Source organism: Ziziphus jujuba, chromosome 5 (genome assembly GCF_031755915.1).
Source record: "Ziziphus jujuba cultivar Dongzao chromosome 5, ASM3175591v1".
Lineage (NCBI taxonomy): Eukaryota > Viridiplantae > Streptophyta > Magnoliopsida > Rosales > Rhamnaceae > Ziziphus > Ziziphus jujuba.
In genome coordinates, this window is record NC_083383.1 from 22283909 (window position 1) to 22301214 (window position 17306).

Here is a 17306-nt window from a genome sequence, read left to right on the forward strand (position 1 = left end):
ATTGACATACGTGCTTAAGGTGAGTGACCCACCTTAAAAACTATTTTCGGGTGATGATTTATATTTATTTGGTGATATTTGAATATTTGGAAAATATATGTATGTGGTTGGAATTTTATAAAAATTGGGTATTTATTTTATAATGTCAAATTTTGGATGTTTGGTTATATGCATACATATATATATTTTGATGCCATGATTGAATATTGGAGAAATTCAAAGAATTTATGATTTAAATTCTGAATTGTTATTATTATTATTTTCACCGAGAACTTTCATGTACAATCAAGGGCTTATGAAGAGAAAATATATTTAAATATTTTTGTGAGCCTTATATATTATTTTGGAGGAAAAAAAATTGATTTAAAGAATTTGAAGAAAAATATTGGTATGATGGTACTGTATGTTTTAAAAAGGTAATTATGCATTTATAATGCGAGATGGTTGATTTCATGGTTTTGAGTAAACCATATTTCTTTTCTATATTGATGATTTATGGTGAGAAATGCAAGGAATGTGGGATTGGAGATTTTTATAACTCCCAGGTAAATTTCGGAAATTTTTGGTAATAATAAATCTGGGCTATTGGTATTTATTTTATTTTAATTATTTTGGACGCACTTATACAGTACCGGTGTTCTGTACTGTACATGAGATTGTGATTAGCGCGCAGGTTTTAGTCTCCCATGAGTTACCTATGGACCTGGGGGCAGGCCGGTTTAGTATAATGCACATAACCACCCTCCTCCTAGGCCCGGATGACAGTCTCCCGTGAGTTACCTACGGACTTGAGGGCAGGCCGGTTTAGTATAGTACACATAACCGCCCTTCTCCTAGGCCGGGATGACAAGTTTTAGCAGCGGTGCTATCGGGACGCCGAAGCGACCGTATGCCGGTTCTCTCTTTAACCCCCGCCTGAGGGTGCTCGGGACGCTGAATACCGTAGGGCATCACTGGTATATAGTGTGGTGCGTCAGGCTATTTTCGATCTGAATTTTTAAGCTTATTATTTGGAAATACTATTCAAATAAAATGGTTAATTTATTTAAGTTTTACCGTTTATTTCAAACAAATAATTTTATGGCATTTTTCTATATGATTTATTAATTGTTATTCAAAAATTTACTTTATTCCGGATTATTTTTCTGAGTGCATTGGGTTCCAAAAATTGTTGCATTTTATTAGTAATTATTGATTAAACATTTTCATATAAATTGTGGTGGTCTATATTATTATTTGCATGATTTTGTATTTTAAATGTTGATATTCCATTTAGTTACTATTTAATTAATTATTTATTGGCTATCTTGATTTTGGGGAAATATAATTGCTGGGTTTTGTAGAATGTTTTAAAAGGGGAATTTTTCCAACCGAGTGAACCGTGAAGGTTTTGAGGGAAATTATTATTTTTAATTAATTATTATTTATTTGCTCATTTATTGTTAATTATTCAAATATGCTATAGTTTTCTTTACTATTATAATTGTACAGTAGATAGGGTACGGGTCCTGACACAAATCATATTTATAATATTAATTAAATATTTCAATAATTTATTTTTTAAATAAGTGACTTGTTAAAAAAAAATTACTTTTTAAAAAATATCATCATGTTTAAAAAATATCAAAATTTTACGTAATAGTATTTTTTTTTTTTTGGCTATATAAGCAAAATATGATATTTTTAATAACTATCTATCTTTTGGTATGTTAAAAATATATATATATATATATATCCTAATAATGGGTCACAAAGTCGTTAAAAATGCTCTTAATTTAGCAGGTATTTAAATAATGTTTTCGAGTAGACAGACAATCTTTTTCTCACTGATGTAGACACCCCCTAAAGGAAATTTATTTAGGTCCCCCCAATTTACGCTCCGATTGAGGTGGATGGTTAACTACTACCGTTTAAGCAATCCTACTTAATATTTCTGGAGGAAATAATGTCACTCATCTGAATTCTGACATTGGACTTTATTGCAACATTTTGCTGCATTGAGTTTTCAAAAATAATTGGACGCGACACGTGTGTTTAGTTTAGAAAATTCCAGTTTTGAAAATCAAGTGATTCAGACTGAGATAATCCAGCGGTAAGGTCTTTAAATGGGTGGTGTAGCGTGTTCCATGCTATGACGGATGGAGATAGTACGTAAAAAATCCAACATGTTGTTCATGCTTTTTTCTTATATTTATGGGCATTTCCAGTAGCAATTGTATAACGAAAAAAAAAAAAAAGAAATGTTACCTTTTTTCCCCCCCTAAAACTCTATTATTTTCTTGTGTGTTTGTATCCCTTTTTTTTTTTCTTTTTTTTTTTGTTTAGCTTTTTATATTCTTTGAATTTGTGTTTTTTTTTTTTTTTTTTTTTTTTTTATAATATTTCACTGGAATTTAGAACCTGGGTTAGAAAACTATCTTGCTCAACAAGTTCCGAGAGACAACAAAGGCGTCATCATGTCAACTGAAGGAGTGCGTTTGACTGTTCAATCCGATTATGTAAGTAATTTTGAGCTTTATTATTTAAAGTCAAAAAGGGGAACATAAAAAATAAAAAAAAAATAAAAAAATAAAAAGCTTTATAAGTTTCATATAAGATCATATAGAGGCTAGAAGCTGTTGAATTGATTTTGATTGCCAGATAGAATAACTTTGTGCCTTCACATATCTTGTAATTTGATGCCAATGCACAGGTAACGGTGGATAATGGCATACTTGAAGTCACCTTGTCGAATCCAGATGGAAATATTACTAATATAAAATACAATGGTATTGACAATCTGCTTGAAGATGGCAATGACGAAGATAACAGAGGGTAAATGTGTGACAACCAGTTGCTTTATCTCTTTCTACAGCCCGTAAAATATCTAGTCTTGGTTTTCGGAAAAAGGCTCCCAGGTTTTGTTTCCATTAATATAGTCAAATGAATATATAAAGATAAAGTTACTCGTTTTATTATTTGTTGAAATACACATTTGAACAGCGTCAGATTAGTGGTTTTTTTATTTATTGTTTATTTTATTTTCTGAAAATAGATTAGCTTGTTTGATAGTGCTTTTGAAACTACGTATTTGACAAAAAAAATTAATAAATAAATAAAAATTAAGTGCTTTGTTAATTAAAAAAAAAAGGGAAAAAATGCGAAGTCCAATAATGCTCATACAAGAACTAATAATGTTGATGCTTCTTTAAGAAAACAAAAATGTTGGCGGATGAAAAGATAAAAATAATTGAAATATTAATATACCAAACATAACCTCATTACTTTTTAGCAGTTTTTTTGTTTTTTTTTTTTTTAATATATTATTTTGTAACTGAATACTCCATTTTTATATTACAAAATGAAGTGCTAAGGAAATAAATGAAAAAAAAATTATATATATATATATATAGAGAAAACTATCAAATACACCATTATGGTTTTCTTATTTGTGTAAATACTGACTTGAACCAGAGTCGAGTTAAATAATGATGGAGGGAATTATCAATTAAATTTGAATGATGTTTATCTTCGTTAGTGTACTCTTAACCATGGAAAATTGTTGCCCCTTTTGAAAAAACTGAATATATATATATATTTTTAATGTAGGTACTAGGATCTTAGTTGGAATGTACCTCCACAAGAAAATGATGAATCAATACAGTTTGCGTATGCCCTATTTTGTTGTGGTTCTCTGAACATTTTAGAGAAGAAATATGAGAAGAAAAATAAAAAGAATTCTATTATTCTCTTGGAAATAGAATACAAAATACAAAACTTCTCTTTCTCGGATTCTCACGTGGAACCTTTCTCTATTTATTATCAAACTCTCTCCTGGAGTTTCAACTCTTCTCTTAAGCTCTCTCTGGAGTCTTAATGGCTCTCAACACTCCTCACTTGGGATGATATTGAGATTGCTCAACTTGGCTTGGAGATGCAATGGGATGGAGCCTATTTATAGGCTCATAAGGTCGGTTTATGGCCACCATTTTTAACCGGTTCTGACAGTCAGCACCGACCTCTACCACTACCCACAATTGTTAAGCAAGTTGTATTTCGGTGTTAAATGCAGCAACCATTGTCAACAATGGTGAGCTATAGCAGTCTTCATATTGTTGGTACGGTGGTGCGGCTGGACTCACAATTCTCCCCCTCCAGCCGCATTTAAACTGATGGTCATCTACTATCCATTCCGGCTATGTCTCTGAACAGCTTGAGCTTCTCTTGAGCAACAACTTTTGTTAACATATCTGTTGGATTCTCCTTTGTATGGATCTTTACTAGTTTCAGCAACTGTTGATCTATTACTTCACGTATCCAATGATAGCGGATGTCAATGTGCTTTGTACGGGAATGATACATTGAGTTCTTACTTAAATTTATGGCATTTTGGTTATCACAATGTATCTTGTAGTCTTCTTGCTTGATGCCCAGTTCTATGAGAAAACGCTTTAAACACAACATTTCCTTACCCGCTTCCGTTACGGCAATGTACTCTGCTTCAGTAGTGAATAAAGCAACACACTTCTGCAATCTTGACTATCATGACACAACTCCCCTGATGTAGGCTTTCTATTATCAGGGTTTCCGGCCATATCTACATCTGTATAGCCTTCTAAAACTGGATCACCTCCCCTGTAGCACAAACATAGCTTTGATGTACCTTTAAGATACCTAAGAATCAACTTGACTGCTTCCCAGTGTTTTTTTCTAGGATTTGAAAGAAATCTGCTCACGACATCTACTGCATGAGCAATATCTGGTCTGGTATACATCATAGCATACATCAAACTTCCTATCGCTGAAGAATAAGGTATGGACGCCATCTCCTCTATCTCTTCTTTGGATGAGGGGCATAATCTCTTGCTCAACTTGAAATGATTTGCAATGGAATGTTGACCGATTTGGCTTTATTCATGTTGAATCTCTTTATCACTCGTTCAACATACTTCTCCTGAGTTAGCCATAACCTTCTATTCTTCCTGTCTCGAATTATCTGCATTTCCAAAATTTGTTGAGCTGGTCCTAAATCCTTCATATCAAAGGGCTTAGATAATTCCTTCTTCAGCTTACTAATTTTCATTGCATCTTGTCCAATGATCAACATGTTGTTTCTATATTGCAAAAGTGCAATGAAGTTTCCATATGGAAATTTTTGCATATAAACACAATAGTCTGCTGCAGTCCTCTTATAGCCTTGACTCACTATAAATGAGTCAAACTTCTTGTACCATTGTCTTGGTGCGTGCTTGAGGCCATATAAACTCTTCTTCAGCTTGCATATGAGGTTTTCTTTCCCTGATACCTCAAATCCTTCTGGCTGCTCCATGTAGATTTCCTCATGTAAATCACTGTGAAGAAATGCTGTTTCACATCCATCTGTTTAGGCTCCAGGTTTAGACTTCATACTAAACCAAAAATGACTCGAATTGAAGTCATTTTTACCACTGGTGAAAAAATCTCGTCAAAGTCAATTCCTTTCTTCTGAAGAAATCCTTTGACCACTGACCGGGCTTTGTGTTCCACCACCCTTCCGCTACCATGAACACCCATTTATTCTTTAGTGCCTTCTTTCCTATTGGAAGCTTAACCAACTCATACGTATGATTTTTCTACAAAGATTCCATCTCATCTTGCATTGCTTGCAACCACTTTTCTTTATCTTGATGAGAAACAGTTTCCTGGACACTCTCTGGTTCCTCTTCTTCAGTAAGCAGAATATACTCAGATTCTTAAAATCTCTTTGATGGAATTCGGCCTCGCTCAGATCTCTGAACTTGTAAACCACTGGTTTTAGGAGGTGTACCATCATCTGACCACTGTGATGGCCCTGCAGCTTCTTGAGAGGATTGAGTTTCCCCCTGCTTAATATCCCCTTCTTCCTCCTGGTCTGCTTCTGGCATATCTTCATGCACCTCGTTATCCTCTATGGGTATCTGTGCGGGTGCTAGATTAGGAATAAAATTCTCGGCACTAAAACTACAATTAGGAGACATTCTGGGCTTTTCAATGTCTTCCATTGTCTGGTTTCCATGGAATACTATGTCTTTGCTTCTAATAACTTTCTTTCTTTTCAGGTCCCATAACTTGTATCTGAATTCTTCATCTCCATATCCTATAAAGATGCATAGAGTAGATCTTGCATCGAGCTTTTGTCTAAGCTCCTTGGATACATGTTGATAGGCTAAACAACCAAATACTCTTAAGTGAGAGTAGGAGGGAATCTTACCCGACCATACTTTCTCTGGAATTTCAAAATTCAATGGTACGGATGGTGATTTGTTGATTAAATAGCAGGAGGCACGAACAACTTCTCCCCATAATGGCTTTGGCAGCTTAGCCATACTGATCATACTTCTGACCTTTTCCATAATTTTCCAGTTCATTCTCTCAGCTACTCCGTTATGTTGTGGGGTGCGAAAAACCGTCTTCTCATGTCGAATGCTATGTCTTCTGTAGTAGGCAACGAACTCCTTGGAAGTCTACTCGCCTCCATTATCTGAGCGGAGACATTTTAGCTTCTTTCTTGTTTCACGCTCTACCATGGTATGAAACAGTTTCAAGTAATCCAATACCTGGTCCTTTGTCTTCAAGAAATATACCTACACCTTTCGAGAAGCATCATCAATGAAGGTTAGGAAATACCTATTGCCACCTAATAATTCCACCTCCATGGGACCACAAACATCAGAGTGCACCAGATTGAGCAACTCTGATCTTCTCAATGCAAAGGAACTGAAAGAGACTTTATGTTGCTTACCAAACAAGCAGTGACTACAAGGATCTAGCGCAGCATCCTTGCAAACATTGATAACCTTCTTCTTTGCTAAAGTAGACAATCCTTTTTCACTCATGTGACCGAGTCTCTGGTGCCACAGATTTTGAGATGCCTCTCCTTCTGCAATGTTGAGGCTATCTGCACATATCTTCACATGAGTCTTGTACAATGTTCCAAAAATATTTCCTCGGACGACAACTATGGCACCTTTCGTCATTTTCCATAGCCTTGCTTGTCTAAGGCTGCTTTCGAAAGTAGATTAAGCTAAAGGTCTGGAACATGACGGACATCCTTCAGAGTGATTGTACAACCAACATTCGTTTTTACCTGAATATCATCAGTTCCCACAATCTTTACGAAACTGGAGTTTCCATCTTTATCGTACCAAAGACTCCTGCTTTGTACGTTTTGAAGAAATATCTATGTGGAGTGATATGGTAGGATGCTGCAGTATCAACTACCCACTCAACATCTTGGGTTGATATATGAAGGCATGTCTTTTCTTCGATGGAGCAGAGCGCCACTTCTCTTGTAACAGTGACTAGTGTCTCTCCATCCATCTTCGGCTAATTACCTTGGAGTCTCTGCTTTCTCATCAACTTTCTACAATTCTTCTTCATGTGATCCTCCAGACCACAATGATAGCACTTATATGATGATTTTCTACCGTCTGTAGATCTGCCTCTGCTCTTGCTCCTGCCTCTCCCCCTCTCTCGATCACCTATTTGCTGTCTTCCTCTTTCTGTGACGAGGGCATGTGACTGGTCCATGCCAATGTCCTTTTTCCTGGCCTCTTCATTAAATACGGCATCCTTAACCATAGACATAGTAAGTTTGCTATCCGGGGCCGAATTGCTGAGAAAGACTACCAATGTCTCCCAACTGTCTGGAAGAGAGCTTAGAAGTAGGAGGGCCTGATCCTCATCCCCCAGTTGGTAATCCACAGGAGATAGTTGATTTACCAAGCTCTGGAACTCACTAGTATGCTCAGCTACAGAAGTTCCCGTTTGTAATTTTAGATTTACCAATCCTTTAAGCAACAGGACTTTGTTCCGAGCAGTCTTGGCCTAGTATATGTCCTCCAATTTTGTCCAAAAGGCATATGCATCCGTTTCCTTCGCTACATGATGGAAGGCACTGTGGTCGATCCATTGCCTGATCTGACTAATCATTTTCTTGTTTAATTTCTTCCATTCTGCTTCTTTGCTGGGATCGAAATTTACTTCTTTAGCTTCTATAGGATCAAATAGATCTTTACAATTGAGGAGATCTTCCATCCGAGATCTCCAAAGTATATAATTTGTGGGAGTGAGCTTAACCATAACTCCCGAATATGATTCTTCCATTGACATAATGGCTTGACCAAAAACGGAGATGAATTTGGCAAAACGGAGTTAACCGTTGCGTCCAGAACAGCCGAAAATGGTGGACTTGACTCTTCTGGGGTCAAAATATAATTACCAAAAATTTTGGGGCAAAAAAGCAATTTCCTAAAATTCTGATGTCAAACTGTAAATACAGAAACTATAGGGGTCAATCTGTAATTTCCAAAAAAGGGGCTGTTTCGTAATTTCATAAACCTTTGCTGACATGGCATATTGTGATGATGTGTCAACACATGGCAGATGATGTGTCGATCACATGGGAGATGACGTGTCAGATCGTGTGGCAGATGACGTGGCTGCATGTGCTGATGTATCGGATGACGTGGTTGATGACATGGTCATCTTCAACCTCCAAACGGCACGTGCGGTGCGTGAGGTGCATGATCTGCTGTAAAAAATGTCAGGCGGTGAGTGCGGCGCATGATCTACTGCAGAAAATGTCAGGGGCGCTTGTCATTGCTCTTCGGAGAACTTGGTTGTTCTCGTCTGGTCAATTACTTTCACCTGGTGTCCTTAAATATTTGATTCGAGCAACTTTTTGAAACACCAACTTGAAGAACAAAGGATCTGTTTCTTCAAATTTGGAACCCAAGCTCCCAACCTGGAGCTCTTATACTACTTGTTGTAGTTCTCTGAACACTTTAGAGAAGAAATATGAGAAGAAAAATAAAAAAAAATTCTATTACTCTCTTGGAAAAAGAATACAAAACACAAAACTTCTCTCTCGCGGATTCTCATGTGAAATCTCTCTCATTTACTATCAAACTCTCTCATGGCGTTTCAACTATTCTCTCAAGCTCTCTCTGGAGTCTTAACAGCTCTCAACACTCCTCACTTGGGATGATATTGAGATTGTTCGGCTTGGCTTGATGATGCAACGGGATGAAGCCTATTTATAGGCTCATAAGGTCGGTTGCATGGCTACCATTTGCAACTGGTTTTGACAGTCAACACCGACCTCTACCACTGCCCACAATTGTTGAGCAAGTTGTAGTTCGATGTTAAATGCAGCAACCATTGTTAACAATGGTGAGCTGTAGCAGTCTTCACATTGTCGGTGTGGTGGTGCGGCTGGACTCACATATTTCACCATAATTCATTTCTTTCTCCACTACCATTAATCAAATCTCTTTGTCCAAGTTGTTTAAGGTTATGATGAATATATAAAATCAAGCTCAGAATAATTTGTTTATGCTAATTCCATGAACTGACTTTTATGCAGGATTAATGGTAGTAGTTTTGAGGTTATAGTGGAAACTGAAGAACAGGTTGAACTTTCATTTGCAATATTATGGAATTCCTCGCTTGAGGGGGTCCAACCTCCCTTAAACATAGACAAAAGGTCATTGTTTATTATAAGTTAAGCCTACTCTAGTTACCTTTGATGAAAATTTTTTACCATGTTTTGTCTAGCTAAGGGTGTAAATGAACCGAGTTGGTGGAGCTTATTTAGAGCTCTAGCTATTTTTGTCTGTTAAATTACCATTAATTTTAAAAATTTATTCTGTTATAATGTAAATTTATTATATATATCAAACTATATTTATTATGTTTCCAACTTATAGTTCATTTTAATGTCAATTTTAATAGGAGATTTTGAATTCTAATATTATATTAAATTTACCATTAATTTCCAACGCTTAATCAGCTAGAATGTGAATTTATTACATTTATTAAGCTATGTCTAACAGTGTTTAAATTTTGAAATGCTAATCAAAAAGTTGTTATACCTATCCTTTCAGGTTTGTGATGCTAAAGGGTTCCTCAGGCTTCTACTGTTATGCAATTTATGAGTGTTTGGAGGGATGGCCTGAGTTCAACATTTATGAAACAAGAATCGTTTTCAAATTGGCAATAGACAAGTAAGCATATATCACATATCTAACTCCAATAATATCTATTTTATATTATTACGAAAGAAACTCTGATATATATATATATATATATATAAATATATATGTTTGAACGGTGGAATTCAAGCTAATTAATGGGAATTGTTTGAATGGATTATTAAATAGGTTTCTATACATGGCAATAGCGGACAATAGACAAAGAGTCATGCCCCTGCTTGAGGATCGAGAAGTACCAGAACACAGCGAAAAACTAGCCTATCCAGAAGCTGTCCGATTTACCAATCCCAATGATCCCAATCTCATAGGAGAGGTACTTATTGGAGAGGAGTAACAGTAAATTCTTCCCAGATAATTAGAATATAATAATACTGCGCTGTGTTTGGTATTATCTTTTTGACCTTACCAGGTGGATGACAAATACCAGTACTCGATGGAGAACAAGGATAATCAGGTTCATGGATGGATATGCACAGAGGACCAACCAACGGGATTCTGGCAGATTACACCCAGTAATGAGTTTAGAACATGTGGACCAATCAAACAGGACCTAACTTCTCATGTGGGCCCCATTACTCTTGCTGTAAGTTACTGTTGAGTAACCCAAAAAAAAAAAAAAAACAACTTAAGCTCATGTGGATCGTAATTACGTTATATTAATTTTATCAGTTATTGGTCCAAGAATGCTATATTATGATTTTGATACCTTTTGACTGCTTATGTTCACTTTCTCTTGTATCATCAGATGTTTGTTAGTACTCATTATGCTGGAGAAGATGTATATTTAAAATTCAGAGATGGTGAATCATGGAAGAAGGTTTTCGGACCTATATTTATCTATGTTAATTCTGTACCCCAAGGAGATGATGCCACACTTTCATTATGGGAGGATGCGAAAACACAAGTGAGATATAGAAGAACTTGTTAACAGTATCACCTCCCCCCCACCCCCCGACCCGAAAGAGCGGGTGGACCCTTATTCATGTTATTTTAATACCCTCCGTTTATGTTAGGCCGCAACAGGGTGTACCCTTTACGGACCACATATTTCAGGCCGCTTAACTTTGAATCCCATAGCTGAACAACAAATGACGAGTAACACATGAAAGTTAAAGAAATGGCTCTAATATATTAAAAATAATCTGGGCAGTGACAAATGAAAGATTTTGGAACCTAAGACCTGTAGATCTGTACCATGATAAAGTTCCAGTTTTCTTAAAAACTCAAGCATTTAGGCGTTGGACCCTCACGCTTTTATTCTCTCCTTGTAAAATGGGACAAAAAGGTGTTAATGAATACATACTGATATAAACCGATATTCAGATGATGACAGAAGTCCAAAGCTGGCCATATAGTTTCCCAGAATCTGTGGAATTCCAAAAGTCTGAGGAACGAGGCAACATTCTTGGTAGACTACTTGTATTAGACAGGTACGTGTGCAAGAACACAGATGAACTATTAGGCCATCAGATATTTTTTCCGTATTACTATTCTTAATGTACATGTAACTTACTAATCTAGCTTGTAGGTTTTATGCAAATATGCTTGTATATTTGACATGCTCTGTAGTCTGATCATTGTTTTTCTCAATTACAATGTCTAGATATGTTAAAGAAGACTACATACCAGCAAAAGATGCCTGTGTTGGTCTGGCCCCTCCAGGAGATGCAGGATCATGGCAAACAGAATGCAAGGTGCCTTTGCTTAACATCTCTGCATATAATTACCGTTTTATGCTACATTGAACTCAATGACAGTCTATCAGGTGTATGAAGAAAAAGTATATCTTTTCCTTTCAAATTTAGAATTCATTTGTCGCCAAGGGAAGAGCTTAGACTTTATATGGTATCGCTCTAGATTCTACAAAATCAACTCTAGCTTTGCTGCGTAAAGAATCAACACTACAAAATCAATCAAATGCTTGGTAAATTATGTTGATAAAATAATCAATATTTGGTTTTTTATATGGTAGGATTGTTGTAAATTGTGCACTAAAATGGGACATGATGCATCAAATATATATATATATATATATATTTATATATATTTTTAAAATGTTTAACTAAAGAAGAATCTATAAAAATATCAAAATATTTTTCTAATTTGTTCATAGAATATAAATAAGTATATAATTGAATTATAATATTTAATGAATGGTGTTTTATGACTACGAGAGAATGGGATTTTTAGAATCAGCTTTGTACTTAATTTTTAAATTTGCTTTGTAACTGTCAAAATTATTTAAGAATCATGATAAAACTAGTTTTATCAAACACTTATATCTTCTAAAATTATTGCAGAATCAACTTTAGGAACCTTAAAATCAATCCCAGATTGGCCTTTTGATAAGAGTCACTCCTCCCATAGTGAGGCAGTCTGAGTTCAATGCAATCTAATAACGAAAAAGGGAAATTAAAATATATTAATCTTTATTATTATTATTAGTATATTGGGAGTTGGGGGATTTGAACTCCGATGAAGTAATTATTTTTATCATTGAACTGTTCTAAAAGGACAAATGTATTAATCTTCATTGATAGGAATGTGGGTGAGCTTTCTATGTTATAATCTGGTTTATGACTTAATTCATTGATCACTAGGATCGGAAAATTTTTTCATTGATCACTAGGATGTGAAAATTTTTTGTCCTCTAAAGGATGGACATGACTTGTCATCATATATTGTGTGTGTGTGTGTATATATATATGTAGTATATATTAGGCGCTTTGATTTTGAACAATGTCATCATCAAGCATTATTCATTGCAATAATTGTAACGAAACTGAAATACAAAATTATCAAATTATTGTAAAAATTATTGAGAGTAGGATATTAAGTAAACTAAAGCTTTTTTAACTTCCGTATTGCATGAAAAGGGAAGCATTAGTATAAATAAATGATATATATATATATATATATATAATAGTAATTGTTACATCAGCACTATATTGACAGATTTTTAGGACCTACTTAACCAACTTTTGTATTATATTAAGGATTAAAATTTAAAGATACATTTGGAGTTTATTAAGGTTCATTTTACTCTTCTAATGTTTTAATATATGGCTAAATCCATATAAATTTAAAATACATATTTAAAATTCAGTTCTTAAACTAATTTAAAAGCTAACAATAAAAGTTTTGTTCGAAAGCCAGCAATCCAAATGATTTTAATAGGAGAATTACTTTTGGTATACAATATATATATATATTGTATATAATTTAGAAATGATGATTTGTGTAGCAAAATATGCAAGAAATCTATCCATGCTAATCGAATCCTTTGCCGAAGCATATGCATTAAGTAATCATGATTATTTTATTTACGACATTGATTGGAAATCTGAAAACTTAAGTCATTGTTGAACTTAAATGAGTTGGTTTATCTGTATATTGAATGTTCTCTTTATCTTATATTTGTAACTGCACAATATATATAAAACGATAGTAATGGCTTAAGCGGGAATGTAAATATAGCACAAAGCATAATGACACTGTCAGACAGGCTGAGTTTAAAGACTCGTATGAGAGCAGTATTCAGAAGAATTAGGACTTACTTGTATTGGGGTTTTGCTTAGTGATCTTCTTCTTTACATATATATATATATTGTCTATCTAAGAAAATTAATTAGTGTGTAGTTTGTTATCTCTAGTACATAGCAATCTCCCCTTTTCATGGACATAAATCAAATTATAGATGGAACTATGTAAATTTTGGTGTCTCTCATTTTATGCTTATTTATACTTTATTATTTATTTCATTTATCAATCTGGTGATACAAGAATTGATAGTTTTCTTCAATAGGAGTTGACCAAGTGCAGTTGACTAGGGAATCTCCAAAGCACGTACTTTCGCCTCTTCATTTTACATGATACGCGTCTGAAATATTCAGACCGAAAGACCATCTCCAAACTTATATGCCAATGCCAGCCTAATCCACACACACACACACACAAACACGTGTATATATATACATATATTATTTTATTTTTCCTTCAATTTGTTCCAGATGACGTTAATTGTTAAATTAGATAGTTACTTTACTCCATAGGGCTATCAATTCTGGACAACGGCAGACGAGGATGGATATTTTTCTATTTACAATGTACGTACTGGTGACTATAATCTTTATGCATGGGTCCCTGGTTTCATTGGAGACTATCTCTATGAGAATATTGTTACCATAGCATCAGGTTTTCTGTCAACTTCTATTTTAATATATAGAGAAATTGCTATTATTTCACAAAAATAAAATAAAATAAAAAGGTTTATTTTTTCTTTGGGGATTCATTCCAACGACTTGTACTCAGGATCTTCGAATGAGTATGTGGATCTTGTTTATGAGCCTCCAAGAGTTGGGCCCACGTTGTGGGAAATAGGCATTCCAGATCGTTCTGCTGCAGAGTTCTATGTTCCTGATCCTGATCCAATGTATATCAACAGCCTTTATGTCAATCATCCAGACAGGTTAGCTAATTTTTGTTCACATTCAATAAATTATTAGAAGAAGCATATGGGAGAGAATTTCAAACATAAGTTTGGGTGATAAAACCCTTATCATAATAAACAAAGATGGTTATTGTGATCTAAGCAATCATTCAAGAAAACTATTAGCATTTTTTTAATATAATTATAATGATATTTTAAAATTATTAAATTACTACTACCCTCTAAAGTTTAAATTATTAATATGTGGCTTTATCATGTATACGAAGCTAATATCTAACATTCCTCCTAATTAGTCATTTTGATATTTTCAAATATTAATTCTTTAAATAAGTGATAATGTGATCGTAGTAGAATATGAGATTTTGTGTTCTGATATCATGTTAAATTACCAATAATCGCAAAAAATTAAACTATTAAAATGTACGTTTATTATGTATATAAAACTAATATGTAACAAAAATTAATATTTTGTACAAAGAAGAATTATTACTGATAGAATAGTAATAATCATTCTAAGGAATAAAATATAAGGAAAAAGAATCAATCATTTTGGTTTGTTTGGTTAAGTCAATGAATTAGATCTAATGGTTAGCATAAAAAATTAATCTAATTTTAATATTTATTTACATTTATGTTTATGTTTTTTATATTTTATTAAATTACTTTGTTTATGTTTAATTAAATATATTATTTAGTATTTTTAAATTTAATTTGTGTATATATAGTTTATTTTTATATGATGTTTGAAATATTTTTATGTACATATTTTAAATAGGCAATACATCAAATTTAAACATTCTTAAGAATTATAAACTTTATGTTTACCATATTTGTAGTACAAAAATATTACCATATTTGGGTCAAAAAATGATTATTTCTAAAATTTTGATAAGAAATGGATATCCTTTAAAATAGGGGAAGCGTTAATTCGTAGAAAATATATATTCTTTGATATAGAATCTAACTAAACATAAATCTATTTAATTTTATGGACAAGGTGTAGAAAAAGGCTGTCAACTCTACTTTAACTGTCTAAGGCATGAAAAGGCAGAAACTAGATGCCAAAAAGCATACCTTTCATTTATTTTGTAATTTTTTTTTCAAATATTAAACATACCATTGAAGTTAATATAGACATTACTATTTTTTTAAGGTTAAATGCTTTTGTAAATTATTAAGTAATTGTAATATTTATAATTTTGAGATTTACATTTTGTTGGAATTAAACTTAGAATTTACGTAGTTTCTACAAATAATATATTATGATTAGTTGTTGCTAACTTATTTTTATCGCATACACTTGGTTGATACATACTTATAGGTCCTGATTTCTAAGGTATGCATTATATTATTGACTTTGCTGCCGCACACGGCTTTTAGAACTTTTCTTGAAGCAAGACCTCAAAGGTGTTGGTGCTAGGACAGTACCAATGTGCCAACTTTATTCGTTGAAAAAATACTGATAATAAAATTAAATTAAATTAAATGTAGTTTAATTTCTTTAAATGATGCTTGACATAAAATCTATAGAGCATCTTCAACTGGCAGATTTAGGCAGTACGGACTATGGAGCAGATATGCAGATGCAGACTTGTATCCCAGTGAGGACTTGGTTTACACAGTTGGTGTTTGCGACTATACCACAGACTGGTTCTTTGCACAGGTAACCAGGTATGTTGCTAGCTAATCTGTAAATCATAATATGCCAATTTATCTGCTTCTACTTGTTTAAAAGGAGACAATCCATTTACTTATGATTTGTAACATTTGGTTTGACGGTGCGAACCTAATAAAGATGTCTCTTTCATTCATTTTTACAAAAAAATGGGAGATTTGTCTTAGCTCATAAACTTCTCTTCCAGGAAAATAGATGTTGGTAATGAGGATAATGATGATGACACTTACGTTGGAACAACATGGCAAATCCGCTTCGAAGATCAAAATATTGACGTGAGCGGTACATATACACTACGAGTGGCCATTGCATCTGCAACTCTAGCTGAATTGCAGGTTGAAAATGATCACATCATGGAACTATTCTCTTTTGTAATTTTCTTATTATTTTTTTTTTCTCATTATTATTATTTTTCTTTCCCAGGTTCGGGTTAATGATCCGGATGCAACGGAGCCACTATATTCGAGCGGGTTGATAGGGAGGGATAATGCGGTTGCAAGGCACGGAATTCGTGGGCTCCACTCGCTGCACAGCATCAGTATAGACGGTTCTCTTCTTATTAAAGGGGTGAACACTATCTTCCTTACCCAACCAAGAAACGATGACGAATTCCGAAGCTTCATGTATGATTATCTACGGTTTGAAGGCCCTCCAAATTGGTCTCTCTTTCTCTAGCTTTATTTCAGCTTTTAAGGATTCAATAATATGTAGTTATTAATGAATTGAAGTATTAGGACTCATCTTTTATAATAAAGGTGCTTGTAATAAATGTGTATGTTATTTATTTATTATTATTATTATTATTTTTTAAAATATATATATTTGTCATTGGTGAATGATCATCAATATAACATATATACCAAAATGCAATTTAAATGATTATTATTAAAACATTCATTTTTAAAATTTCTATATAAAAAATAATAAAACTAAATATTTCAATTAAAATTTGCCATATAAATTAATAATCATCAATTATAACAAATAGCAAATCTCTTTCTTTTATAGCAAATAAAAGTATGTAACTAAATGATCATTAATTATGCCACCTTAATTGGTTATTTCTTGTTTACCATGTTTTTCCTTTTCGTAACTCCAAGAATGACATAGATACGTAACAAAATTCCTTTGCGTGATATAGTGTACTCTCATAAAATAAAATTTTAAATTTAATGAAATAAAATATGAC

The 17306-nt window shown here is 33.5% G+C and overlaps 1 protein-coding gene across 2 annotated transcripts; it reads left to right on the forward strand.

Annotated features, from left to right (window-relative positions):
* Positions 1 to 1999: 1999 nt before the first annotated feature.
* LOC107421356 (probable rhamnogalacturonate lyase B) lies at positions 2000 to 16881 on the forward strand. 2 transcript variants are annotated; one of them, XM_048475180.2, is made up of 15 exons: positions 2484 to 2498; positions 2693 to 2814; positions 3589 to 3648; positions 9365 to 9484; positions 9885 to 10004; positions 10161 to 10305; positions 10402 to 10575; positions 10738 to 10896; positions 11316 to 11422; positions 11596 to 11686; positions 14045 to 14186; positions 14304 to 14460; positions 15991 to 16113; positions 16305 to 16452; positions 16541 to 16881. In XM_048475180.2, exons 5-15 carry the CDS (start codon positions 9892 to 9894, stop codon positions 16790 to 16792), a joined length of 1611 nt encoding a protein of 536 aa, XP_048331137.2. In that variant the 5' UTR covers positions 2484 to 2498; positions 2693 to 2814; positions 3589 to 3648; positions 9365 to 9484; positions 9885 to 9891; the 3' UTR covers positions 16793 to 16881. The 2 variants fall into 2 exon arrangements, with proteins under 2 accessions (XP_060673019.1, XP_048331137.2); XM_060817036.1 differs by lacking the exons at positions 3589 to 3648; positions 9365 to 9484 and adding an exon at positions 2000 to 2147 and having other exon boundaries at positions 2398 to 2498.
* Positions 16882 to 17306: the final 425 nt, after the last annotated feature.